General features: G+C 43.4%; 1 protein-coding gene and 1 long non-coding RNA gene across 2 annotated transcripts in view; one reads left to right on the top strand and one right to left on the bottom strand.

Annotated features, from left to right (window-relative positions):
* LOC115014938 (uncharacterized) overlaps positions 1–27,639 on the bottom strand; it is a 103,628-nt gene that overhangs the window by 63,885 nt on the left and 12,104 nt on the right. The gene's annotated exons all lie outside the window — the stretch shown is intronic.
* On the top strand, positions 24,486–26,930 carry nanos1 (nanos homolog 1). The gene has a single exon (XM_029442091.1). It carries the CDS (start codon positions 24,637–24,639, stop codon positions 25,345–25,347), a length of 711 nt encoding a protein of 236 aa, XP_029297951.1. The 5' UTR covers positions 24,486–24,636; the 3' UTR covers positions 25,348–26,930.

Raw genomic sequence — 27,639 nt, 5'->3', positions numbered from 1 at the left:
AATGAGATTATTTCTGCTTGAGCGGCTGAGAAATGTTCCTAATTCTGAGCCTCACCAAATAAGCATTGGGCTAAGATAATGTGGCTATAAATGCTGCCTTTTCCTATCAATCTCTCTCCATGTGCTGGCAGTTAGATTTCTGTTAAGCTGCTGTCACTTAATGTCATGAGAGGGAAAGAGACGAGGGATACAGAGAGAGACACACAGAGGAAAAAGACGCCTGCACAACTTGTCTGAACTGAAGATCTGTCTCATGACTTAAACATTCTGGGCTATAAAACAAGCCCACACTGCAGGGATTCTTCTCGCAGAAAAACCTGCAGCTTCAGCAATGTGAGAGGCATGCATCAATGGAGTATTGTATCAGTGTGTTGTGATCATATTGCGCTGCCTCATGGTCGGTATAAAGCTGCAGTGATCACACTGTGGAATTATGGAAAAAGTGGTAAAACAATACCTCTGCCTCTCAGAAACAGCATAGCAATGGGGTATAATGAACCACTATAATATGCCATGTAATGAAAAACCTCAGCAGGTAACTCATCTTACAGAAAGAGACTTTAGCCTTTATGGCTTTTCCGACTATAAATCCATGTGACTTAAAGGTGCAGGCTGTTCTCATACGCAAAAGTAATGCACTGTACTTCGTATCCAACCAAATAACCAGAGTGGTCGTGAGCCAGGACAGGTGATGTGGTATAAAGTGTCCCGTGTGAAACCAGAAGTCAGCGTAGACTTCTTGTTATGTGACTCGTACTTAACGGCACTTACGAAATTATTTGAACCCAAACTACGATCTCTTCCTAAATCTAACCAAGTAATTGTGTTGCCTCAACAGGTTCCGTACTGCAGGGGATTGTGCAGGCGCACCGATCGCTGGTGACCTGGCTGCACGTCCTATAGTCTCCTTGTTTCCTATCGCTGTCAACAAACACATCTAGTAAAATACAGCATACTGTTGCACATGCACCGCCGACATGGTGAGCACTGATGTATTACAGTACACACAACATATCATTGTTTACCCCTCAGGATATATATTAATCAAGTCAACTCCAAAATACACCAACAGTGGTCTGACTTTTAGAGCTACTGCCTTATCATGGCTGCAGACACACAAGTATTCTGCTCAAGAATCAAAGCAGGAAGTAGCAGTATACATCTGCAACAATATCTTACATCAAAGTGACAGATGTACAGACCGGTAACAAACTGGACTCAATGCTCCTTATTCTGCAAGTGTGTGGGATGAACAACATTCTTCAAACACATAATCACCTCATTTGAGTTAGTGAGCACTTGTATGCTGCACATCTCCCGTTCACTTCAATGAAAGCCTGCATGGAGGACACTTGCTTTTCCTCAGGCAGACTCACAGGTCAGAGTCCTTGAATGGAGAATCTACATTAATATATATTAAAATCGAAACATTAATATAAGAAATAGAGCTCCCAGCTGACCTTACATGCCCCGCCCCCCCCGCGCCTGAAGTTACAGCAGCACAGAAATCAACTGTATCTAATGAATTCTGATGGGATGGAAAGCTATATGTTATTCTCAGCTGTTATTGCCACGGAGCTGAAGAGCTGCAGAAGAGCTGCCAGAGGCTGTCTGCCACACGTCATTTTAAATAGACACCAAACAGCAGGGTGCAGCAGCGGCACTAAGAGACTCTACTTCTGGGCATGAAAACATCATCACGTGTCCTTTAATTCAAGGTCAAGTTCATTAGTGATTTGTCCAAATGAGCGACGGATTTTAATATTAAAACCTACATTGCCTGGCAACAGTAAGGCTGATGGACACCACACACTATAAGGTGTGTATTGTGAACCGTGGAATAAAACACATATCAACATCATTATGACCTCGAGTTCAGAAATCCATCGTCACCTTCCTCTCCCTCGTCAGAAACCCACAAACTCAAACTCCACTCAAGTGGTTAAACATCATGATTTGTCTTTGTAATGCATCTCAAGAAGCTATAAATGACCAGAGGTTGTCCCTTTTCTCCTGTTGTACATGAGTTAGGTGGGAGGCTGTACTGTATCTATAACAAGTCAGACGGCCCACTGCTGCTGTTGCTAACACTCCACATAAACTGGAATGCAGTGAAGGTCAGATTCCATTAGACAAGTGTTACACAACCCGCTGGTGGGTGAGAGGGCACAGAGGAGGGCTTTCACTCGCTTGCCTTGCTGACTTCAGAAGCTCCACAAATTCCTCAAGGGTATTTATCTGTAGCCAGGTGACTTCCAGGCCTGACCATCCGCAGATGGAGCCACGAGGGGAAGGGAAGGTAGGAGGATATCTGCACCCAGGTGATCGTCTGGTTAAACGATTACTTTATTTGTTAAGACGTTGAGAGGGAAAGGAAAGGTAAATGAAGAGTGGGTCCGCACCTTGGTTTGAACATCGAGGAGAAGGAAATGAAGTAGTTTATCTGTATCCAGGTGATTTGCAGTCTTTGGAACATTCTCATCAGGTTGAGCCATGACGAGATAAAAGGAAAGGAAGGACGGGAGAGAGTAGGAGAAGAATGTAGGAGAGGAAAGTTTAGTGTTTATCTTCATCGAGGGGGTTTCCAGGTTGAGCCAGGAAGTGCAGGGAAAGAGAGGGATACAGGAATACAATTAAAGGAAAGGAAAGAGGGGAAGAATGTAGGGGAGGAAAGGAAATCTGCTCCCAGGTGATACTTGTTTTGCACAATGAGGAAAAAAGACATTCATCCATATCCAGATCACATATCTGCAGGAAGAAGAGAAGGAGAGGAGGGAGAAACTGTTTACTGCGTCCTTATCCAGGTGACAGATGAATCCGTCCTCAGATTGAGCCAAGGTTGTTTATCAGTGTTTAAATGTGAAGAAGGAGGTTACTGAGCAGTGTTTCTGTATGCAGGTGAGTTACAGGTGAGAGGCAACACAAAGGTGAGTTGCAGGATTTGTCAGCATGGATTTAACTTAAAAGGAAATAAAGGGAAAGGACATTTTTCTGCAGTACAGTAGACGCCCAATAAACCATAATGCCTTTTAACTCAATCATGCCCCATCAGCCCAACCCCCCCGCACACACACACCCTCTCTCTCTCTCTCTCTCACACACTCTCTCACACTCTGTATCACACAGTTCTGCTGTCCTTGTGACAGAGGATACAACGCTATCTCTGCTGCTTAATCCACCGCAGCATGGGGATACTGGAAGGCTCATGACACAAATTGAACATTTCCACACGGTGTGCAGGAGGGCAAGGACCAGACCTACCCTATCAGAAATCTAAATGACGTGTCCTTTGTGCCAATTCCAGTGCACGCTCAGGAAATGGAACATGGGATTGTGGGAGACATCTATTTTATGTTCTAAACCCTTCAATAAAAACTCTCACTTCTTTTATCCCCTCCGCCACCAGCAGCACCAGCACCTCCGCAATAACAAAGGAGGTGCTCTGTTTGTGGAGCCGACTGTGCCTTCAGTTTGATGCATTGAGACATTAGCATTTAGATAACCCCTCTGAATATAGGACGAGAGGGAATTGAAAACAGGAATGGAATAAATACTGTGAATAATCAGTAGTTACATTTTGAATTAACATAGCTTTGTATTTTTATCCTTCAAAATAAGTAAAGGCCGGTAACAACAACCGAGACATCTGCTTTGTTTTGCTCGTGTGGCTCAGTTCAGACTGGAGATACAGAACTCAAGAGAAACAAAGGAAAGCGTATTTTATACCAGGGTTGCACCTAAATTGACTGACGCAGAGAATTTATTTTCACTTTAAATCAAATCACAGATGATTTGCAGTCATTTTCCCTCCTTTAGACGGGTTCTAAAAGAAATCCTGTTGCTTAAAAATATGTTTTATTCAACGTTTTGCAGCTGCCCTGCCTTTACGTCTTAAACAACACGATGAAACCTTCACACCCAATGTATCTGCAAACTGTCAGCGTGTTTCATTAGTTTCCCCCCATAAGAAAAATGCTTATTCACTTTCATGTGGAAAGTTAGAAGAGAGGAATGATACGTTAAATATGAAGCTGCCGCCAGCTGAGAGACTGTAAGTATAGTAAACAGCACCTCTGTAACTAACTATATCTCTTTTGTTTGAACCAGGTAACTCCAATTGAGATCAATAATCTCTCTTCCACAGAGAGCTGCAGCCTGGCCGAGGCACAAGAGTTAGAGACGACAATAATAACCACAAAGAGACGTTGCAGGAATACATGAATGACAGTTGTGGTAGCTCCGTCCGTAGGGGCGGGGCTTAGGAACCAGAGGATCGCTTGTTCAAGTACCCAAAAGTACTGGAGGGTGGAGAGGTGCTAACTCCCCTCGTGGGCACTGCAGAGCAAGGCCCCCACACTGCTCTTCGAGCCGCCCACGACTCCTTTTTTGCTTCCTCTTGATTCAAAATCCTCCATTTCCACTTTAAATGTGTCAAAATATTAAAAAGACGGTGACGCGCACCAACCGGTTTGTTCACCGTCGTACTGATAAGAGTTTTAAAACCAAGCAGAGACAAATGAATCTAGTTTTTGAAGTGTTTATTACAAGTGAGGGGAGCAGAGAACACACAAGAAGACCAAATCTGGTGATCTCAAACTGCAACTACAGTCAGATTTCTGTGCAATCAAAGTGCAAACACGAAGATAAGCAGCTGCAGGCTGTGTCGCGGACGTGCTATCAACCTTCTCATCTGACTCTCAGCAAGAAAGCGAATTAGCTCGTTCCCCAAAATATCAAACTATTCCTGTGAGATAAGGCAAGTGAGAAGGAATACAGATGTAGGATTTCAAAAATCACACCTTTATCATTATCTTTCATCAGCCACTGAATGTCAGTCCTTTGTGAAACAGTTCAGTGACCCTGTTAAACGTGGCTCTCTGTTGGAAAGCTCCTATTTCACCTGATAGTTAGTTCTCCTAGTCCTGTTCCCAGAGTATCTGTTAGCTTTGCCAAATTCAAATTGGTCATTTGAAAAGTAATGGACTTTGGAAAAAGTGAGATAAAAAAGGTCATCATACTAGATGACAATTTTGTCATCATTTATAAGCGCAGAAAATGTAAAACTGATGCAAACCAATTGGCACAGCGATGTCATGGGTCTCTGAGGTCTGCCCTGATTCATCACTCATGATTCTTCCCCTGTGCTCGTATATTATTTTCACATCCAGGCCTTTTGTTTGATTTGAGTCGCCAATCAGAGCGATGAAAGTGGCTGAACCTCACTGAGATCGATCCGAGCTTCGTCTTCATGCTGAGAAAGAAAAATATTCTCTTAAAGAGGCACTCCACTGATCAGCTGTTCGCATGTTATTCTGCAAAAGTAACCCGTTCCTAATGTTTTGTTTTTACTTTTGAGTAAATCACAAGTTCCCGGAGTTATGACCAATTAAAACAGAATCAAATGTTGGTGGAATTTCTTTCTTTTGATCTTATTGGACATTTTATTTTTTTAAACTTAATTCACATTTCCTCTGAGCTGCAGAGAGAAAGGGAAGTGTTGGTGCTGCAGGGAGACCCTGAGGCAATTAGTATTCCAGTCACCTGCTGCACAACATAAAGAGCATGCTAGCAAGCTGTGGACAAAGACACCCCGACACACAGACCACCAATGCATATGGAGCCATACACACACACATAAATACAATCAACCACACACAGGCTTTCAGAAAGCTTCATTGAAATAAATGGCAGCCTCTCTGGCAAGCTGCACCTACAGCAGTTTCTTGGCTTCAGCAGCTGGTGGAGGGGTGGGGTGGGGTGAGGTGGGGTGGAGGGGGGGGGGGCAGAGAGCCAGCAACAGATGATTAAAGCTTGACAAAAGGTTAGGAGACGTGACAACATGGCTGCAAGTCAATCAGCAGGGCGCAATATGAGCACCCTTCCCAGATTCCAGGTAATGGAGAAGAAGAGAGAGGGGGGGGGGGGGGGGATGGGAGCAATAAGGGAGTGATGTTGCACAACGCGATCAACTTTCAAGATCCCTTTGAAGCTTAGAGTCAAAATGTACTCTCCTAGAAAGAAAGAAAAGAGGGAGGGCATTTTCTCTGGACAACATTAGTGATTAAATGGTATTAGAGGGTTCCCCCCCTCGAGCACTTGAACAACAACAGGTCAAATCAAGCATTTGCAATGAGTGAACCTATCTGAGTGAAAACTCTGAAGCGTTGGAGGGCCTGTAGCCATGGCAGGTGGTAGTTAACATTTCAAAGTGTAAGCCCTCCTGAATTCCTATGATCATTTTTTTTTGAAAGGAAACAGGAGGGTAGAAATAAACAAAAAGAAGAGCAGAGACAGACAAAGACTTCACCTGAATGGAAGGTGTTGTTGTGGTGACAGAGGGAGGGAAGGAGGAGGGACGGAGGAAGAAGAATTTCTGAGCTGTCACATCTACGTCAGGGGGCAGAAACAGCTCACTGTGTTATCACAAGGGCATTTTGTCATTGACGCATCCACTACTGCTAGATTTATAGTGGAGAGTCGAGAGCGAGCTATTACCATTGATAATTGATGGCCTGTAGGTGTGTGTGTGTGTGTGTGTGTGTGTGTGTGTGGCTGGAAATGGTGAATATGCGGGGGAGTGCATGTATTTCTACATATATGTGTGTGTGTGTGTGTGTGCTCATGTTCATGCATGTATATTAAGTGTGTGTCAGTGTGGCTGCCTCTACCCTCCCTCAGTACAGACACCCCCCCTCGCCCTCCCCCATCCCTGCCTGTCAGTGCTCTGGGCCTCTGATTGGGGGCCCTGGGCTCAGTCGCCACGGAAACTGCACCAAAAGCAAACAAAGAGGTGGAACAGAGCCGAGGGAATACGGCGACACAAAGGGGCTACCTTAGCACAGTGGAAGATTTCAGGAGAGACTCACACAAAGCTGAGCCTGCCGCTAAACAGCAAAGCCGGAGTAGACGTGGCTTGTTGTGCCGCTCATTAACAACAACAATGCCGCATCTTAACAGTCGGAGCTGAAATCTGCAGTTCGCCGCTGAGCACAAGCCTCTGGATATCAAATTAATTCCCCGTCTTTTGCTCAACCCCGCTTTGGAAGTGCTTTATTAACATATGCAAATGACAACGTTGGAGACGTGATTAGTCAAATTGCACAAATTTTTGTGATTTCTTTTCCATGCAGTGCATAAATGGAGCCGGTCCAAAGTCATTTCAATTCATCCTCTGCTCATCGCTTTGCATTTCGTCAATCAAGCTGCAGTGGCTGACTACAAACCGATAAAGCTTTGATACCGCTTTAATTCCCATTGTGGCTCCGGTAGCGAGCAGCATTAGAAGATGAATTCCCATCAGCCGTAACAATAACAACTAAACAATGAGGTTATTAAGATTAACTATTGTCAACACACATTAAACAGATTATGGAAAATTAATCTCCAGAAGCCTAGAATAATATTAAATCCATTAATGAGCATGAGAAGAAGTAAAGAACATTTCTAATACTCAACCTCAAGCAAAAGCACCGTCGTTCTGAGGGATGAGAAACACAAGCGGACATGGGGACATGCAGGAAGTGATTGTGCCAAAGCAGGGGATTACATTTTGTTAGGGACTGTGGTTGGTCCTGTGCACGGAGACTCATTAAGAATGGCCTTGACATTAAGGGCTTCTCTCTCTTTCAACCTGTTTGCGGCCGTGATGCTGAGATCAAACGCAGTGCTATAGGTGAGGGCACTCTCAAAGGCCTAAAGCTGCTCATTCATCCTTTTTAAAGACAGGAAATCAGGCTAAATGGAGGCCCGACTCCTCCTTCTCCCTGCTAAAGAGGCTTCACAAGCAGCAGAGGTTCTGCAGTAAAGAATCTCAAGTGGCCATGGGCCTTTGAGGGGGGAGCACAGGACCAATAAAACCCAGGATTACTTGTGTCAAAGAAACACACCTGCAGTTCATACATTGTCACTGCCTTCTCCTAATCACTAACTGCAGGCTGGAATGAAATGCCTCTTCTTTGTTTTACAATATGTTTCACATGTTTTTACTTGTCGAGTATGCATTTCCCAGTGTTTACGCCTGTGTGGTTGAAATACCACGGAGGGAATAAAAAGCCTTTTGTTTGACTTGAGCTGACACATCTTTGACTTTTCAGCCGGGAAGTCAGAGTGTGTCAGTGTGTGTCAAGTTCTTCTCTGCGCACAAATTAACTTTTACTTCTACGAATAACAGGCCTACCAGTGTATTACAGCTACACTGCGTTGCCATTGTTTCCACGGGTCAGTGAACAGGGAGTACAGTTCGTTAGGAAGTGTAATCAGTGTTTGTCCGATATGAGAGGTCGCTACCAGGGCGAATTTGACCCGTCATGCGACAGCTGCTAATGTGTTCGGACAGAATGCAAAGTGGAATAAGCGAATGAAGTCCACATGAGTCACAGAGAGATCTGGACTTCCTGGTAAGTTTCAGGATCAGTCTGGCTGTCACACTGCGTGCACAGTCCTGTGCATCGGCTGAAACACTCCTGACATCAAATTTGCATTCATGAAACAAGACGGAAATTAGTTTCACACTTAATGTGAAAGCTCCTTTACCGGAAATCAGCGCGCTGCTCATTGTTGTGTCATGAAAAGCCTCTGAACCTGCAGCTGAGCCATCAGAGAGCCTGTTGGGCTTCACTAAGATAAGATCCCTCGTGTGGGCATCAACATGTAGGATGTATAGAACAAGATGCTGACTGCACGAGTATGTGTGATACATTATATGTATTCTTACAGGCTCTTGAGGAAATATACTGAATATTGAAGCACAATTAATCCTGATCAAGGAGAACCATTGATCCAATACACACTTCACCAACAGGCCAGTGCACACGTTTTACTCTTAAAATGAAATTGATGTTACAAACATGCCTGATACTATTACAACCTTACACCGAGCAGTATCAGTTACCAGTATCTGGCCCTCATCGCTCAGTCAGTCAGTCAGTCAGTCAGTCAGTCAGTCAGTCAGTCTCTCTCTCTCTCTCTCTCTCTCTCTCTCTCTCTCTCTCTCTCTCTCTCTCTCTCTCTCTCTCTCTCTCTCTCTCTCTCTCTCTCTCTCTCTCTCTCTCTCTCTCTCTCTCTCTCTCTCTCTCTCTCTCTCTCTCTCTCTCTCTCTCTCTCCCCAAGACAGATGTGTGATTGATACCCGCGGTGCGGGTGATACTCTGTTTCTAATTTTAGCCTCGCTCACTGGGGGACTCTCACAGCAACAGGTAAATTGGACGCCGAGTCCATCTGTACTGTAAATAGGCAATGATAAATAATTTTCTATGACAGCCATGGATATGAACGATGCAACATGCTCACAGAATATATAAGAGCACTGTATTTATGTAGTGAGTGCTCATACTTGTGCGTGCACTTCTGCACATGCTCAACAATAGTTAAGGTTTTCCCCCCGTGGCATTTAGATGCTTTCGTGTGATGAGAGTGGAGGTGAAGGTAGTATTTCTTGCAGCGATCATAAAAACATTTCTGGGGATCAGAAGAGATAAAAGAAAAGAAAGTGAATGTCAGGAAGCCTACAGCTGTTGTTGTTAACAAGAACAATACAGACAGGCACATAGAGAAATATGTGGGTTCAGCTGCGCCGTGATCTCAGCCCTACTCGACATATTTATATATTTATTTCGCCCCCAGCGTCCTTTTGAAGACGGCGAGGGCAGCCTTTGGTGTTGTATGTTGCGTGTGCTAAATGTTCTGAGACGGTCACAGTTAGGTTTAGGAGACTACTTGGTTAGGGTTCGTCATGTGACACACGATGTCGTGTCAACACTAAAGGAACCCGGGAATGAGACCAGGCTGCTCGGTTAGTCAGTATAGAATATATTATATATATAATATATTCTAACCATAAAGAAAGTAGTTCCATCTTTGCCAGTCAAACTTGCTGGTGCACTGAGATGTAACTGAAACTGGTTACTAGGCTCAAACCTCAGACATCAAACTGCCAGTGAGATTATTTGTGCTCAAATATTAGTATAAAGCCACTAAAGCTTCAATGACTCACATCTTCACTCGATGACTTTGGTTCAATAGTGAGTCGCACAACACCTGCAGAATGGTCAATGCATCCTGTGAGCTTTTTTTTGACATTTTGTATTGAGTGCAGTGAGGTGTTCAGCTTGAACGAAGCATTCCCCTCTTGTAAAACATAAAATATTCATATCTGTACAACATTGCCTGCAGAGAAAGACGACCTCCAATCACACGGACAAAACAGCTTCTTTCACACTATCGAAAAAATGTCATTTGCTTTTTTTGGGGAATAGACAATTATTATTTTTTTGTTCATGTCACAAAGCCAGAAGAAAAGTGGGTCATTTTAATCATTTGAATCTCAGTAACCAGGCCAGCAATCTACCAGGTACATGTAGGTCGGAGTCCATCTTGGCTCCCGTGTGGGTTCTGACCGCCGCTTTCCCTCGACTGTCACTCGTGATTAATCTGCTAATGTCCGCATGCAAATTCTCCAAATAGGCCTCCTCGGTGTGACTATACGACTAATGGCTGTCAGCAGAGACTGTTTTGCTACGTCATGCATATGTATGAGCTTGTATATTTAGCAGCCAAGTTGCTTTTGATTCACCGTGTGGAGAGTGAGTGGGCCGAGATGAATGGTGGTCCAAAGCTGGGGCACATTAGCTGCTGACCACCTGCCTTTCATTTCAAGCAGAAATAACAGATGGGCCAAACAGACAGCAGCTCGTCGTTACCACGACCCAAAGTAGGGATGCAGAGAGTTGACGGCTTCATCGACAGAAAACATGTCATGTGTAATATTTCAGGATCACAGGGGTTCAAATGTCAGACAGCTCACATCAGAGATTTGTCAGAAGTGGAAGATTCGCAGTGAGCTTGATGGATGCTCGTCGTCAGTCGCTTCAGTTCCCCATGATTTTATTTTTAGGTGGGTCTTTCTTTTAGGTGGTTAAAGTACATGTTGCTGCTTCCCAGCGTCCACAGCAGAACATACGCTCCTGTGCGGGATCTACTGCAGGTAATACACTGACTTAGGATAAGTGCCTCGTGCAATCCAACAGAACTATTCGTATAAGTAAATATTTCATAGCAAGGCAAGTTCTATTTCAAACAGGCTTTAATGAAGACGTAGAATAAAACACATAAAACGAGAGAATAAAAGTTACAGCGCAGTGCAGCGTTAATACAAGTCAAACAGAAGCTTCTTAAGCCCTCATTTCAAATAACTGAAACTTGAAGCAGAGCTGCAGTTTTCTGGGAGCTTGTCCAAATATGTGGTACAAAGCATTGGTACATAGTATGAAAGTGGGATGTTGGTTTCATCAGTGCAGCATTAACTTTATTCAGAATCATCACGCTTCACTTTCCTGCCAGAAAATCCTTTTTTTTGTGCGATAGTAATGTTGCAGTAGAGGAAGTAAAGGTAATCCAGCACTAGGGAAGAGAATAATTATGAATGCATCGACACATTCATTAACTTAGAATTAAAATTCGACACATATTCACACTCCTTTGCAAGTCTCCAAACACAAATAAGCCTGAGTGTTTCTGTTGACGCTGGGACACATCTGGGGCTGCTGTGTGTCCGCTCTGGTATTTAGCAGACTGTACGAATGAAGAAATCTTTCGATTAGAACTAGGAAATTGCTTCTGTCAAGACCACTCAATGGGGGGAGATAGCTCTTGCTTGAATTGGGTCTCAATTTGAAAAAAAAAGGGGAGTAATCTAATGTGGCATCTTGATAACATGTATCATGGAGGAGAAAGAAAGGAAATGTCCTGGTGCCAGAGGACTCTGTATTTCTTTGTGCCGAGTACAGACATGCTCCTAATGCGTTAAATGTGTTTAAAGCTGTCGAAGAAACCTTTTGTCGTTTCGCTGTTCTGCATCACACAAAGCCAGATCGCCACTAGCCACGGATAATTCTGATTTACAAAATGAAATCAAAGCTTGCTCAGCTGCACCATTTTTGGGAAAAACTCATTATCACAGTTGAGCGGACGTCGCATGCACAAGCTCCAATTAGGATCCTTAAATCTTTAATAAGCACAATCAATGTGCAGAATGAAATCTGCCACATGGGGCTTCAAACTGAGTTGAAGGAACAGTAACTCACTCTGTGCGTTACCTTTACCTTATGGAGAGAAAGGTCCTTTGTAAAGGACTCAGGCATTCCTTTGGTAACCATTTTAATGGCCAATGCCTCCTGGTCAAGAGGTGGTCGCTGAATGGACTAATTCTGCAGGATTAGTCCTCTGTGGTGGTGATCCAGCCAGCCAAACAAATGTGACCTTACGCTGGAGAATCTGTGCATGCACAACTATACATTGACTCCATAGGAGGGGCAGCTCAGTCAAGGGATTAGTGGGAATCAACCATTCAGGCATACCCCAGCGTTTTCAGATTCTCTTTCTTGACTTTGAAAGACTTGTTTAACAGAAATTACATCACAGGAGGGGGGAACCAGTGGCAACACAAGCGAAATACCAGCCAAAAGAGAACAGAGGACATTGAAGGTAAGGTAAGCATATAGGCAGAAGAGCTAAGCAAACTCATAACATCCAGAGTCTGTGCTCCGGGATGTGTTTTCAGTCTCCAGGGGCCTGAAAGAGAGTGTTGGGGGATAAAACCACAGAGAGGAGGACATGCTAGAGCTGGAATACACAAAACACCGGCTTCACATGTGTCAGGTGACCTTTTGTTCCAAACAGGGCTCAGTTTTGCAGGACTGCACAGGCAAATAAACAGTAAATGTTCCAGAGGATGGCCTGGTGTATGGGCTTAAGTAGCATCTGACAGACGATACTGGAGGAAAGATATTGTAGCTGCAGTGTCTCCTGCTACGTTTCACTGACTAACACATCATGATGGGGATTCAGCCTGTGTGAAGTTCATAAAAGACTTTAAATGGTCTGTTCTAGACACTTTCTGATGGACAAAATCCTCTAGCAAACACAAAGTGGTGCCTTTCGTGACGCACTATACATTTCTTGCAGTAACTAAAATGCTAGCACTTTTTTTTTAAGGTGCTGGAGCAGATGGGGGTCGGGGGCGATGTGAATGATTGGAGGGAATGAAACCACATTGATTTTGACATCTACGCCTGGTGCATGAGTGCACATCGTTTTTGCCCTCTGCAGGGTCGTGTACGACTGAACAGTGCATACTGCGACGTCCCTGAGCAGCGTGCACGGGGAAAAAAGTGTTTAAACGTAAACAAACCAATCAACCAATCAATAAACACAGCGAGCCCCGAGGTGCTGCTGAGCGACTAATAAACAGAACAACAATGAGGGAGCGAGCAGGAGCAGAGAAAAGGACCTCTGTCAGAATCTCAAACATCATTAGCTGCAGATCCACAGGAAGACGTCACAGAGCTGCTCCGACTGTTTGATGGATACCTTCTCTCTAAGTGCAGAGCACAAACACTACACTCCGAGGATTTGAGGATGACAAGAATTATTGCTTCAGTGGAAATGTGATTTCACATCGGCGCTTACATCCAAAGACTTCTTACAAAGACACACGGAAGAGTGTCGAAGCACTCAGGCAGCAAACCTCCACCAAAGCAAGCGTGGTCCAAATGTGTTATTTTACACTTTAGGAAGTTTTTTTTTATCTCTAATTAGATTCTGGTGGGGATGAAAAACACACACAGTGAGAGACAAGGTGCTTTTCAACTCAAAGTTTGCAAGCAGAAGTGTGTGTAGCCTACTGACTGAAGTAATCAGAGAACAACCTTGCATCTACACCTCAGGGTCAAAACATAAAGCGCTTTATAGACGGCCATGTGGTGGCGCTATTACTCTCCATCTGCACCGTCATCCACATTCATTTAAATATTAAAAAGATATTCTGCTTAAAAACCAACAATCATGATCGAAAAAATACAAAACTCGTCAGGAAATAATGATGTAAACAATTACAACTTATAAAAAATAAAGATTGTATTGGTAGGACGAACTAGCCGATGCTACGCTTCACAGGTGAAAAGTAAAGGAATAAACTGAAGACTAAGTATTGCTCTCCGACCACATGGATGCATTTGATTTAACATGAGCACCTTCTGCTTAACCTTCCTTATCCCCCCTCACTTCTCATGAACCACAGGGGCCGTTAACATTATCGGCTTTATGACATGACTGCTGAAGATCACCGGGATTCCTCCGAGCCCCCATTCCTGAGGTTTAAGTCCTCTGACCATATTCTAATGCTCTCTCTATTAAAAACCATTTATGGGCTGTCATCGCCGCAGCTTTGTTAGCATCAGTTGAGCCAATCGAATGTGAAATGGCTTGCTGGGTGACAAAAACCCCCCGACGGTGAACTTTGGGATTTGGTGCGGGTGGACAGGTGGTTCCACTGGAGAGGCAGGAGCTCGGTACAGAGCCTTTGAAATCTTCTCAGCTGGAAAATGTGGCCTCTTTTGAGACGACAAGAGGTCTCCACTACAAACCAAGTCATTTGATCTACTGCAGACTCCTAAACTCATACTTTGTGTAGCACTGATAACGTTACAAAGCGCTTTACAGTGAAGTAAATACACCAAAGTACAACATATAAACAAATTCCAACAAATACCAGCAGTTAAGAAAACATAAGATTAAAGTATAAAGCATTGTGCAACATAATGAAATCAATTCCCTCGTTTCTAAAACAATCAGACGGTTCAAGGATATTTTCTCAATTAATCTTTACTGTCTGTCTTTTTTAGGACAGTGTCACCTTTAAGTAGGTTAAAATACTACTCGTGCATCTTACAGTTAATGCTTTGGACTTGAGTAATATGATGATGAAATCAGTCGAAAGGTTTCACAGTGAACGTTTGTTCCCAATCACTTCGGCCTCGTTTGACCAGTTAGAAAACGCTGCAGTTGATTTTCAACCAATGAAATGAAAGTATCCCAAACTGTGAGATAAATAGAGTAGTAGTAAGAGTTGGTGGAGATTTACAAGTTATTGTGTTTCATGAAGGCCGTGCAGTCGTGCACAACACATTCATCAATTAAACTCATTAAGATGAGTCGGCTTTTATCTTCCAGCAAAGACGTATGAAACCTTTTAGTTTATCAAAGCACATTAATCCTGCTGCTCCTTTTGGTGCAACATCTACTGCAACACTTGTTGTACAGCTTCACCCAAAGACGTGTTGATGCGAGTATCTCCAGTTAAAACGTGGACATAACACAACAGAAGAAATACCACAAATGATGTGCACAAATTCTTAAATTGCAGCCACACATGCCTAATGCCAAAGTTTTGCTTCCGACAATACCTGCACATGAAAACTGTGGTAGAGTAAGCGGAATATTGATTTATGGCATAACTACTATGGCAACTACAACACTTGGTTAAGGTTTGTGAAAGTCAACTTCCTGAATGTCAGGTGTGCTAAAACAAACCCATCCATCAGGCCAACCTCCACAGCCACACGTGAGTGTTTCACCTCGATACCTCATCGTGTGGATGTAATTCCAGGGATACTGGGCTGGTACGTCGTAAACAATGGAAGGATGGATTATTGGAGATGTGGCAGGATTACGAAGCCTAATCTGCTGAAAACAAGCATTTTGGGAGCAAAGGTTGAACACATAGACATGTCATGATATGGAAAACAATAACATGTCTACGTGTTTAAAATCGGACATTAAACAAACAGTTGGGTTTCGCCCGTTTCTCTTCTTTATCTTTTTCTTGAGCCGCCTCAGTAAACCTGCCTCTGGCCGCTGCATTGAGTGAACTGTCCAGTTCTCTGACGTTCGCTCCTTCATGACAGCTGACAGGTGAGAGCAGAATATGTCGGAGCGAGATATCTTCCTGAGGAAATGCCAGAGAAACTGACCTCTAAGTTTCCCTCGGATCAGTGAACACTGGTTATTATCTACCCCACATGCACACACACAGACACACTAACCAACAGCTATGTGTTCATCACACACACACACACACACACACACAACACGCTCTCTCACACACACATAAATCAATCACATGGCTTGCGAGTGCACAAATGATGTTGTTGACGTTAATGAGGAAGGGGACACGCTCATGAAGGCAGCTAACGATGCCAATCATGGAAATAGCACACTGATGGCCACCGCGACGAGCCATCGTGTCAGCGCCATCAATTAACTTGGATCTGAAGTGTTTGTTTTTTACGCGTGCACATATGGAGCGCTTCCTGATTCAAATCAAACGAGCCAATCGTAAGAAGAACATCATGTGCAACACATGCAGGGTTTCTGTTGTCAAGGGAAATCCTTGTGGATCCAATATTACATTTAGATTTTCAGAAGCAGATCTCTAGCTACACATATTCACTGAACTTATCTCATTTTAATGAATAATAATTTAATTCTGGAGTGAATTTAAAACATGCAACACAGCTCTCATGCAGCAGATCTGTGTTATGTATAAAAATTAAATATGCACATCATGGCCAAAGGATGTTGTGGACATTTGATCACTACATCTTTAAGTACGAGTACAGTGTTAAGCTCTCAGCTCACTCTGAAACCAGCAGCAGATAGAGTTAACTAAGAAACACTAATGAACAGCAGGTGCACCAACCTGCCTTTTAATATTCAAACAGTAATGTGTAGGAAACTGGAGCAAGAGAACGTACATAAAGAAACTCACTGTGCCACATTAGCATGATGAAATATTGAATGCACGTCACGTGTCGCTGATTACTAAACACAGAAAAACCTCCTGCTCATGTAGACTGCATGCTCTTACTTTGAAAAGCGGAAATGACGTCATCGACAGGCGATCACATGCTTACAAGTGGATTTTCCCACCGATGGAAAGTTTGAACTGTGTGTGTGTGTGTGTGTGTGTGTGTGTGTGTGTGTGTGTGTGTACAAATCTTTCTTGTGTGGAAGGTTTACAGATTACACATTTACTTACTTTACTATAATTTAAACAAATAGAGGGAAGAAAGATAAATATGAAAAACATTTATAAGCGAGACAAAAAGAAAAGAGTCGTAACTCTTCATTTGTGTCGCTGGCTTTGTTTCCAGCTCGCTGGCAGCCTTACATATCATTTACTATCCTCCAGCTGATTTGTTTGCAAAACTGGGATCTGGTTTCCTTTCTATATATACATATTAATAGTCTCCATTACACGAAAATGACTTTCATCTCCAACTCACATGGAGGGATTAGATTTTAATCAACGCATTAAATATGGCTTTCTATTCCTGCAGATGGGAGAAGATGGCAGGCAGTCAATTAGTACGGTGCACTGTGTGCAGCCTCACAGTGCAGCCTGATGAAGTCTATATCACACAGGAGCATAAACAAAATGATGAGCGTCATTTATGGAGTGTTTATGTTCTGCACTCAGGCTACTAAAGATTTGAACTGGAAACATATCTGCAGCTCAATCTTCAAAATCACGGCTAAAGCAAAATAATATTATCTGTTGCTGATAATCGAGATGGATCCTTGAAGCGTGCGGCGCTTTCCTTAAAGACATCAGTGGCAGAAATGTGTTCACGTCATTGAAACTCACTTTGCACAGGACATGCAGCATGTAAATGTATACAAACATGAAGCTTTATGTCATTGGGGACATTTCATAAAGTATTGCAGGGAAGGTTCGGTCCACAAGAAGAGTCAATTAAGGGCTAAATCAGAAGTACAGTAGCGCTCCATCAGTCAGCCAGCAGGCTCTGCTAATGTGACCCTGACATAAAGTGTTCGTGCACGTTCTCCACTATGACCTTCAGAGCAGGTGAGATCCATAACGGCTGATGAGTTTGATGGCTCTCAGCAGGTTTGCTCTCCCTCTCTGCCGGCTGGTCCGCAGGGGGTATAAACGCCAAACTAAAGTGATTTGTAACATGTTGTTTGACTCAGTTTGTCATTGTGTTTTCTTTTCATGCTGGTGACACTTGCTGAAGCCAAGGTGTCAGCGGCCGGAGCTTCACTTTGTGGCTTTTCTCATGTTATCTATGTCCAGTTTTCTGTGAGGTTTGTTTGGGCCTACACGCGGTAAATGGATTAAAAAGGTTTCCTAACCCACAACTTCTCTGAAGTTAAATCTTAATGCTGTTTTTGTCCTCAACAGCACTTCACATGTTCTGTAATACCCTGAACAAACTCTCATTTGTGTGGAAGGTATGCATGGGAAGCTCAACTTTGCACAACTGATCTCATAGTTAATTCAATTATATTGAAGTTTTCTCAAGTCCTTGGTGTGTTCCGTCTCTCTTTGATCAGGAAGTGTTTGTGCCTCTTGTCTGACTGGCTTTAATGCCCTTTTTAAATAGTTAACTGGGATTATTTTAAGACACAACTTGACGATTCTTCAGTGTCTGTGATTTCTGCGTCACCATATTAACCGTCTGAGGTGTGTGTGTGTGTGTGTGTGTGTGTGTGTGTGTGTGTGTGTGTGTGTGTGTGCGCTTCAGACACCGGCAGGGAGGCAGTGTCTCTGTGAACCTGCCGTCCTGGCATCCCTCATCTTAAACGACTCAGAACTACAGTCTTCTGTCTCTAGTGGGACCGCTGCTCATCCTCGTGAACTTCTGAACCTCGCTCAGCTGCCTCGAGTCCTGGGACTGGAGGAACGTAAACCCCATCAACCAGGCACCTCCCTCAGTACTCATGCCGGGCTCATGGCAGGTTGAATATCTCTGTTCCAGCTTGTTTGAGTCAAATTAGAAATACTTTCTGACTGATGGTATTTATTGGCAAAGCAAATGTTTTTAATTGCATTTTAAAACTCCACGGCCACATCTATGAAACGACGCTCTGGATAAACTACAAATTGTGCCGTCAACAATTAATTGGCTACTATTTACACAAGTACAAAGTAGTTCTAGATATTCCTCACGTGTATGAAGTCTCTGGATCATCAGTATCCAGATATGTTTTTGGAAAGATGGCTTATTTTATGACTTCAGATGATCCTTTCTACAACGTCAAACAAACCTATAGAGCGGTTGAAGGAATAGGTTGGACATTTGCCCGACTATTTCAACTCCTTCCTGTCTGCTCTCCCTTCATGTACCATCCAACCTCTACAGCTCATCCAGAATTCAAGCCATTCAATGAATGTGGGACTTGCACAACTTTCGGGAACTACTCTATGGAGAGTCGGGGACTTTGGAGCCATCAGTGGACGGGACAACATGACGGCAGTTTTGTAGGGAGTTGTCTGAATTGCTACATTTGAAATGTTCTCAGAGGATGGCTATAATCACTTCAAATGTTCCACCAGCAATGGCTGTAAATGGCAAATCACTTTCCTCAAAATCATATCATATGACTCCCTCAGCTGAGGAATCATGGCCACAGAAACCTGACGGGTACACCCGAGGTCTGTACGTTGAATCATCTTCCTTCAACCACATCGTGTCAGTAGCAGCCGGGGTGAGAGAAAATGACACTGAATTGTGTGCAACTCCCGGGACAAGCCATCACTTAACGACGTTTAAAGAGCTGCAGTTGCTTTTAAAATTGGTATTTAAAAATGGGATGTTAGCCTGAAATGCCTTGACTGCACTTTAAGTGATGCTGAGACTTTCTCTTTAGGGTGAGAGCGTCTACAAAAGAGGAAGAGGAAGCGAGTACACTGTAAGGCGAACTGATTGTACCCTCAACCTACCAGGAGCACGAGTTACACTGGAAATAAAGTGTTAATGTGAATCCTGATTCTAATTAAAGATGTTTAATCTGTGGGTCAATTAGTTCATTTAACTGGAATTGTCATTTGTTCTAAATAAAAATAAAAGTCGTAGCAACATAGTGGGAGTTGTGCCTCCACATGAACACTTGCTTTAAATAGTATTTCAGTGTTGCACCTTTAGGTACTCGTAAGATACAAACTGTTCTAAACCAAAGCATCTGAGACGCGTCTAGTACAGCTGTTGGAACTGAAACCACAGAAGACTGAAGGCAAGCAGAGTACTCATGAAAAATGGAACTAAAATGCACTTGTAAAATGTGAGTCTCTCCCAAAACTAGAAAGAAATGGTGTTACATTTTGGACAGTTTGTAGATATCATTTGAATTGTAGGTGGTATGGTGGGGGCTCATGACTATTCCTTAAGGCTTTCTACACCTGAGACCATGTGTCCTACAAACCAGCATATTGAAGTTACTGCCCTGTGCACAATGAAAGGCACTCAGCTTCTGGTATTTGCTAAAAAAGTTGGGAAATGAGCTTCAGATCTCGAGGGGAAACGTGCACGAATTTGCTCTGGAAGAATTTCTCGTACCGATTCAAAAATGTTTTTCCCGTCGTTCTGAGCCAGATCATGTAGCCTAATTTGATTCTGCCGAGATGTGCGCGTAGATTGGTGCAAGGTCAAGTTGCACGGGGCGTAAATACAAGATTGTGGAGGCGTTCGAGCCCTGACGTGCAGCAGGACTTCAGGTCACAGCAGGACGACTGAGCCGAGCTGACCTCTTTTTGTTTGTTCTACATCTCTGAGCTTGACAAACAAACCCACCTCCCTTATTGACTGACATGCTTTATTAGTTTCAATGCAGTCATGCTCCTGGAGTAACATTCAGTTTAATCACCGGTTATCTACAGTGGCTCGCATAATGGCATCCTCCGAGTTTATGTGCAATTACAAAGAGCCCGTTTTCTTGCTCTTCGGCGGGGGAACAAAAGAAAACCGAGCACTTAGATATTTGGTTCAGGGGACGGAACAATGATACAAATGCATAAATACAAGCTGCTGTGCTTCGCTGCTGATATGGAAATGCTTCCCATTAACTGCAGTTCCCATTCAGCATCTCTGGGGAGAACAAAGGATAATCAAACCTTATGCAGCGCTGTTAACTTCAAGCCTCCACATCACGGCAAACCTTAAGCCTATAAAGCTCTGCCGTGTCCAAGTAGAGGCCCAGTGCGAAAACAAATATTGAACATAATTTGGTTGCTCAATATTATGCGATCAAGCACCCGCCCTCGAGCAATTTTTCACGTGAAATCAAATTTGCGGTCTGATTAAATTTCCTGCATGTTTTCTCATTTGCATAATCACAAACAGAGCTCTAATTGATGTGAATGAAAACACATGGTAATCTTTGGGTCTGAGGCTCAAAGAGAACAAGCCGTCTCTCTGCTGTGACCCAGAAGATGAGTATGGATAACGTATATGCACATGAGCTATTTTCATACTGATGGATTCAGCATTCATCTTCATTACAGCAATCCATATGGCAAAATTGATTTTTCAGCAATTCCTGCAAACCCATTATGTATTGTTTCGTGATCAATATGGCGCTCTGTAAACACAGAGATGGAGGGGGGGGGGGGGGGGGGGGGGGTTGTTATTTGAAAAGAGTAATATGGCCCTTTGGTGGTGCCGAGGTCTGGATTACCATCTTAAATAGAGTTGGAGGGAATATCCATTTCTGAAGCATCTTTGAGCAAGGCACTGTAATGATCTATCCGTGGCAGCCGCCTCCAGCAGCAGTAGGAATATGCAGAAAGCTTTTCTCTGTGTGTGCTTTGTGTAATCCTTCCCAATGCATTCACCTCTCCAAGGCCACTGCTCAAACCTGCCTCATGAAATAAGCAACAGAGAGCCAAGGCTAACCACGCAGCCACAGAAACACATTCTGCTCTTTCACAGAAAGAAATGTGTTTTCTGATTTAGCCCGAGAGGTTACAGACACCATATCTTATGATAATGATTCAAAACATGTCCAAATGATGCATTCAATTAGTACTAGCAGTGTGAGCAGATGCAATAAGGTTTAAACAAAAGAAAAGGGATCAGATTTCTTCATGCATTCCACAATACCATCAATCTTTCATTCGTGTCAAACATGAACTGAGCTGAGTTTTCACCCCACGTGCAACACATTTTGTTCTGTTGCCAAAACACAAGGATCTGTGCATCATCAGCACAGAATGTATTTGTGATTAGAATCATAATGCATGAAGAACACTAGCTCTACGGGACGGTATAAATCACACATTATCATACCTCTAACTTCAGCCAAAGGCAGCTGGAGCTGTTTTGCATTGCACAGTACATCCTGAGCACAAACTTGTAGATGTAAGTCTCACGTTGCTAATGAGCCCACGCTGGAGATGTGATTTGGTGTCTTCCTCAGCCAGCCACCACTTTTCCTGATGATCTGTGTTTTTTTCCTGTCAAGCAAAAAACAATTACGCAACAATCACTTAGTCAGTGTGATTCCCAAATCGATTTACAAGCCACAGCCACCCCGCTGATGTTATGCATCATTCCACTGCTAATCTCACTTCCTTGTCCAATATACTCGTGCAACCTCGAGGCGGCCACAGAATTAGCTTTAGTTAATGGATGAGTATTAATCCCTCTTAGTCACAACAAAATTAAGAAATAATACGGCCATGAATATTTCAGTTGCTCTGCAGCAACACAGGAATCTGTTCTCACAATCTGCCCTGGCTTGCAAAAAAAGAATTGGCGATTACATACATTATTAATGCTTCATCATAAAATTCATATTTTGCACCATGCTGTATGCTCCGGAGTGAAATGAGCAGCCAATACTGTGTCAAACTAACTTGCTGAACCCACAGAACAGAGAGAAATGGCCTCTAAAACATCCGAGCTCGTTGGACCGAGCGTTTATCGCTGTCTCCGAAGGTAGTGCATTCTTATTAGATCTCTTAAAAATAGATGTGAACCTTCCAAGTCACTGAGTTCTTGCAGCCTCCCCCTGGAAGTTTTAATTAGAACACCAGTCACTCGTGTTATCATTGTTTCAAGAGGGCCGCGTCCACATTCCTGAGCTGCCCACTTCATCACAGGATCAGAGGCCCGCGGTGAGCGGACTGTCTATGACGGCTGCCTCACATTCCCTCTGGACAACCACAATCTGGATCCCTTCCATCACTGAGGGAGAACCAATGTGCTCCGGTGTGATTATGTGTAGAGATATACATGTACATGTATAGACTCCTTACAGGTTCGTTATAATGAAAACAGATTCCCAGCTGTGTGGATTCAACAAGAAGAGAAATAGACAAGATGAGCCCAGAACTCTTCATTACAGAAGCACGCTGCACCAGACATATTGGAGATCCATGGCACGTGGATGACTGAGATGAGGAGCTGCTTTCATAAATCAAAGAACTCAGAGGTTTCAAGTAAAGCTTTAGCTAAAGGCAACATGGTCCATTGTGTGGGGAGTCACTCTATATCACAGCTTATCATACAGTACTGAAGAACTGTCAGTATAGGGCAGGTTGTGATGATTCCTGCATCACCACACACGAGAGGTGAGGGAGATAGTTTTGTCATTTGGGGTGAACTGCCCCTTTAACAAGCCTAAATGGCCCTACAACATGTTCTGCTGTTTTGTTATGTAGCGTCACATTGGTACAGATTCCTCTCTCGACCTTCATCCAGATAATATATTGTGTATCATTCGGTTTATGAGTCTTAATTTCATGGATCTGTGCAGTTTGTGCTCCTCTGTGTAAAGGACCATTGTTGCATGTGTGGAACCAGAATATACTAAAAACATCTTCCAGCCAGTGGCCATCGGTTACTGTAGGTTTTGTTTGGCACACTCATTGATTCGGGGGAGGGACGAGGGGAGGGAGGGGTCTTTAGGTCTATATGAAGTGACCTGTAATTGCACTTTGCTGCCCCCTGTTGAAGAGCAGTTCTGCATGTTGTGTTTACATCATGACTGACTGGACTGATGTGGTGTGTTGCTTTTTATGAGGTTTTAATGCGAGGACTGACAGCGTGTCACACTTAAACAGGAGTTTATGACACAGCAACACGTCATAAAGGCTTGTTTACTTCCATCAAGTTCACACGTCTGCAAGTAAACAGACCTTTGATTCTAAATGGGTTACACAACAGTACAGATGTAAAAATAGATGTCATTTTTGATGAGAGGAATAAAGAAAAATAAGAAACCTGTATTATAAATAAATATCCTTTATAATCCAAGTTGGTCATTTGTATTAAAAACCACTCTGTCCAGTAAATGACCTCCTCAGTATGAGGAAAGCGTAAACACGAGGGTTTGGTCGATAGGTTTTCCTCCTATAGGTTACATTTGATTGTAACAGGATACATGAGCACAGATTATTCCTCCCAGGACAGTGAGGGGATGGCTGCTGCAGGGAACAAAGGGCCTCCTGGCACACAAGGGGTTAAGGTGTGTGAACGCCCGAGTTGGCGTTGATGGTTTTCAAGCACAATGGCTAACCATATTGATTCACCAAACATGCAGAATTGTACTGTTTTAGTACCAAGGGGGAACAAAGAGCCGAGCTATCCTCCCCGAATTGATTGGCACTCGCGCTAAAATAATGTAACAGGCTTGGCGGGCGTAATTATTTCTCTGCGCTCAAATCATTAACTATTAACAACTTTGTATTTCATTTATGAGAAAGCCTGAATCTCGAAATGCCAGAATGATGATTGATGCCGACAGAGCGCCTACCCGCACGAAAACAAATGGGTGTAAATGTGGCTGTGAAGAAAGGGAGCCTGCTTTCAACCTGATCACAAACTTGGTTTTGAAGGCAGAGCGCCCCGCCCTCCTGGTCCTTATAACCAGAAAGCCTGTTTGCAGGACGCTCAAACATAACAGGAACACTGGAGACCACACCGCTGTGCATGAACCATTCCTGGAGACGAACTCTGGCGACAAAGACTTTACGGATTACTCTGGTTGTTCCACTTTATGACTGCAAGCAAACGACCAGAAGTGGCCATGGATTTCCTCAATCACAACTATTTGAATGCGCGCAGCCCATACGACTACACTTTTAATTTTTGGAACGACTATCTCGGACTGACGACGTTGGTTACGAAGAATAACAAGCTCAGCATGCCCCAGAATCCCAACTCCATCACCGAGTCCCTGAAAGCAACCCTGGGTTTGGACGATTCCCCGGCGTGTCCGTGCGTAATCGCGGGCGGCGTTGGAGAGAGCGGGCACCTGGACTGCTGCTGCCCGTCCGGGAGCCCCCCCCCGGCCTCCATCCTGGACTTGAAAGAGCGTTTCTCGATACTGAGCCCCTTCCACAACCAGCTCGGTGTCCAGCTGCCAGAGCGAGAGGTGGGCTTTGGCGGGAGCTTCGCGGGGTTCGACCTGTTCGGCATGGAGAGGAAGATGCGCAAACCCGCGTCCAGGAGCAAGCAGGAGCCCAAAATCTGCGTCTTCTGCCGAAATAACGGAGCGCCTGAGGAGGTGTACGGCTCTCACGTCCTGAAGACTCCGGACGGGAGGGTGGTGTGCCCGATTCTGAGGGCTTACACCTGCCCCCTCTGCAGTGCCAACGGGGACAATGCCCATACGATAAAATACTGTCCACTGTCAAAAGACCAGCCATCCCAGCGACCATTAAAGGGAGGGAGGGCAGTGGGTGGTAAGAGGATGAAAATATTCTAAACAGACATGACTAAAGTAAATTGAATTGCACTGAACAATTTCCAGATGACTGTTTTGATTTCGGCTCTCGCCTTTATCCCAGTTTCATAAACATATTGATTTTATCTTCTTTCCTCTAAGATCTCTTATATTTTTATAGTTCTTTTATCCACATAGAATAATTTTATGCTTTATACATTGGATTTATTTTTCTTGCTAGTTCATAGTCATTTGAGCGTGTGCATATAAATATCAATAATCACAAAGTGTGAACACAGTGAAAGGAAAGTATTTTGGTCATGTAGGGAAACACACTGACATTGGCAAAGGGGATGAATGTCATATTTCTACCAAGTATTTTTGTACGGTGAGCTAAGCTCGCTTCGATTTTCTTTCTCGTCTTAGAAAACCAAAGTTATGTTTGCCATTAAAGAAGCTCAAGAATGTGTCATTAATGAGTACTTGTGTGTCTGACTGGAGGAGGAGCTCTTTGATCCCATCTGCCTGCCTAAAAACTCCACAACATATTTTCCAACTTGCTGTAAAAAGTTGACATTCAATCTGCTCAAAGAAAAAGAAAAAAACCACACACGAGACAATGTGGCCTCTGTGTAGGGCTCATGTTCTCTGGGGAACATTATAATCAATTGTTGCCAAGCCAAACCTCTTCTCCAATCCTATGTCATGAGAATGTTATCTGACTTTACGAGCAGTCACAAACGAGAAGGTACTAGCAGACATTTCTTTATGTTTACATTCCCAGATAAGAGCGACACACTGGATTTCCCTTCCCCGTCAGGTCTCTCTTTCTCTACGGGCTTTTGTTTTGGTTTGCCTTAACAATGTATCCACCCACAGAGTCTCATCTACCTTTCACTCTGAGCACGGGGTGAAAGAGAGCAAATGAATGTTAGTATTCACCAACATGTTTCCCCGTTATTCCTTTCTGAAGAATCCAAAAGAGAAAAAAAAAAGATGCAAAAATGTTGTGAATGTATGATTGAACGTGTCACTTGCAGGACTGCACATTTCTGACAGTTTTGTTTACCAAAGGAATACAATTGCATTGAAGAAAGAAGAGAGATTTGCTGTATTGTATATAAAGTGATGTTTATTCAGTATTTTAACATTACAAGTGACTTCAGAGGGCGCTACCTCAACACGATTTTGTACTTACATGTCAAATGTCAACAGCAGTTTATTGATATAGTGCTGCCATTTATAATAAGGGTTTTGATAGTATTTTTGATCTTTGTATAACATAATTGTATTTTCATTTTGTTGCATTTAACAGTATGGAAGTGAATTTCCAAGAAGCTATAAGCATTGCTCACCAAAAGGTGATTGTCTGTAAATAATGATTAAACCCATACTTTTTAAAGTTTAGTTGTTCAATGTTACATTCTTGACCGTGTGCGAGAGAGTGGATATTGAAACAGGCTGACAAAATGTGCCACTTCTAACAGAGGTTTTTTTTGATTAAATGAATAATAGAAAAAGAAACACTGTTGAACTTTGTTATTTATATTTTATCACAATTTCCTGTATGCTGCTGTGCAGAATAACAACATGAATCCACTAGAGAAATAAAAACCTATCAAATATCTGGAGCTATGTGGTCGTGTTCTTCAGGGGGGTTTACTCAACATATAAAAACCCTTTTTTTTAAAGTCACGCAAGTGTCTAGAATTACTGGTTTATTGATCGTTTTAGTGATTTGCAGATGGACTGATTAAATCAAGCAGGGAAGTCGACTAAAACACAGTTACAGGAATGGCCCTGCTCGCCCTAATTGTCCCGCTAACAGACTGACTAACACACACAGTGTGTGGAGGGAAGTGTTGAGCGTACAACACATTCGACAGAGAAACAACTTCCTTGTAACCTTTGCTTTTTGGACAAACCCAAAACTGATCTGCTGCTCTGGCATCTCAAAGATTTGTCTCTGAAGGACAAACACAGTGCCACGGTTGTTCGCGGTTGTTTAGGGAGGTCTGCCCACACAAGAATGTCTTGGCTTATGCCTCGCCATTCAAACGGATCATGTTTGCACTGGAGTGGATGGAATAGCTGGCCCTCCCGGCCTCCTCCGCCTGCCATGTGTGGAAGGGGCTGCTGCAGACATATTAAGGGGCTCAAAACAGGCAGGAAGCTTCTTGTTTTTTATCAAAGATCTGTCCACAGATGTGCAGATGGGAGTGCTTTCTGGGTTTCTTACACATGTCCCATCAATGAGGGAATAATAAAGAGTAAAGCCATGATGAGTTCATGAAGGGTTTTACTGTCTGCGGCCCGACTCACCAGCAGAACAAC

Source organism: Cottoperca gobio, chromosome 10, assembly GCF_900634415.1.
Source record: "Cottoperca gobio chromosome 10, fCotGob3.1, whole genome shotgun sequence".
Lineage (NCBI taxonomy): Eukaryota > Metazoa > Chordata > Actinopteri > Perciformes > Bovichtidae > Cottoperca > Cottoperca gobio.
The sequence above is the reverse complement of the archived record's forward strand: the minus strand, read 5'-3'. Positions and strand labels throughout refer to the sequence as shown.

Excerpts from the sequence above, each read along its gene's own strand:
- nanos1 (XM_029442091.1), top strand. The coding sequence starts at position 24,637 with ATGACTGCAAGCAAACGACCAGAAGTGGCCATGGATTTCCTCAATCAC.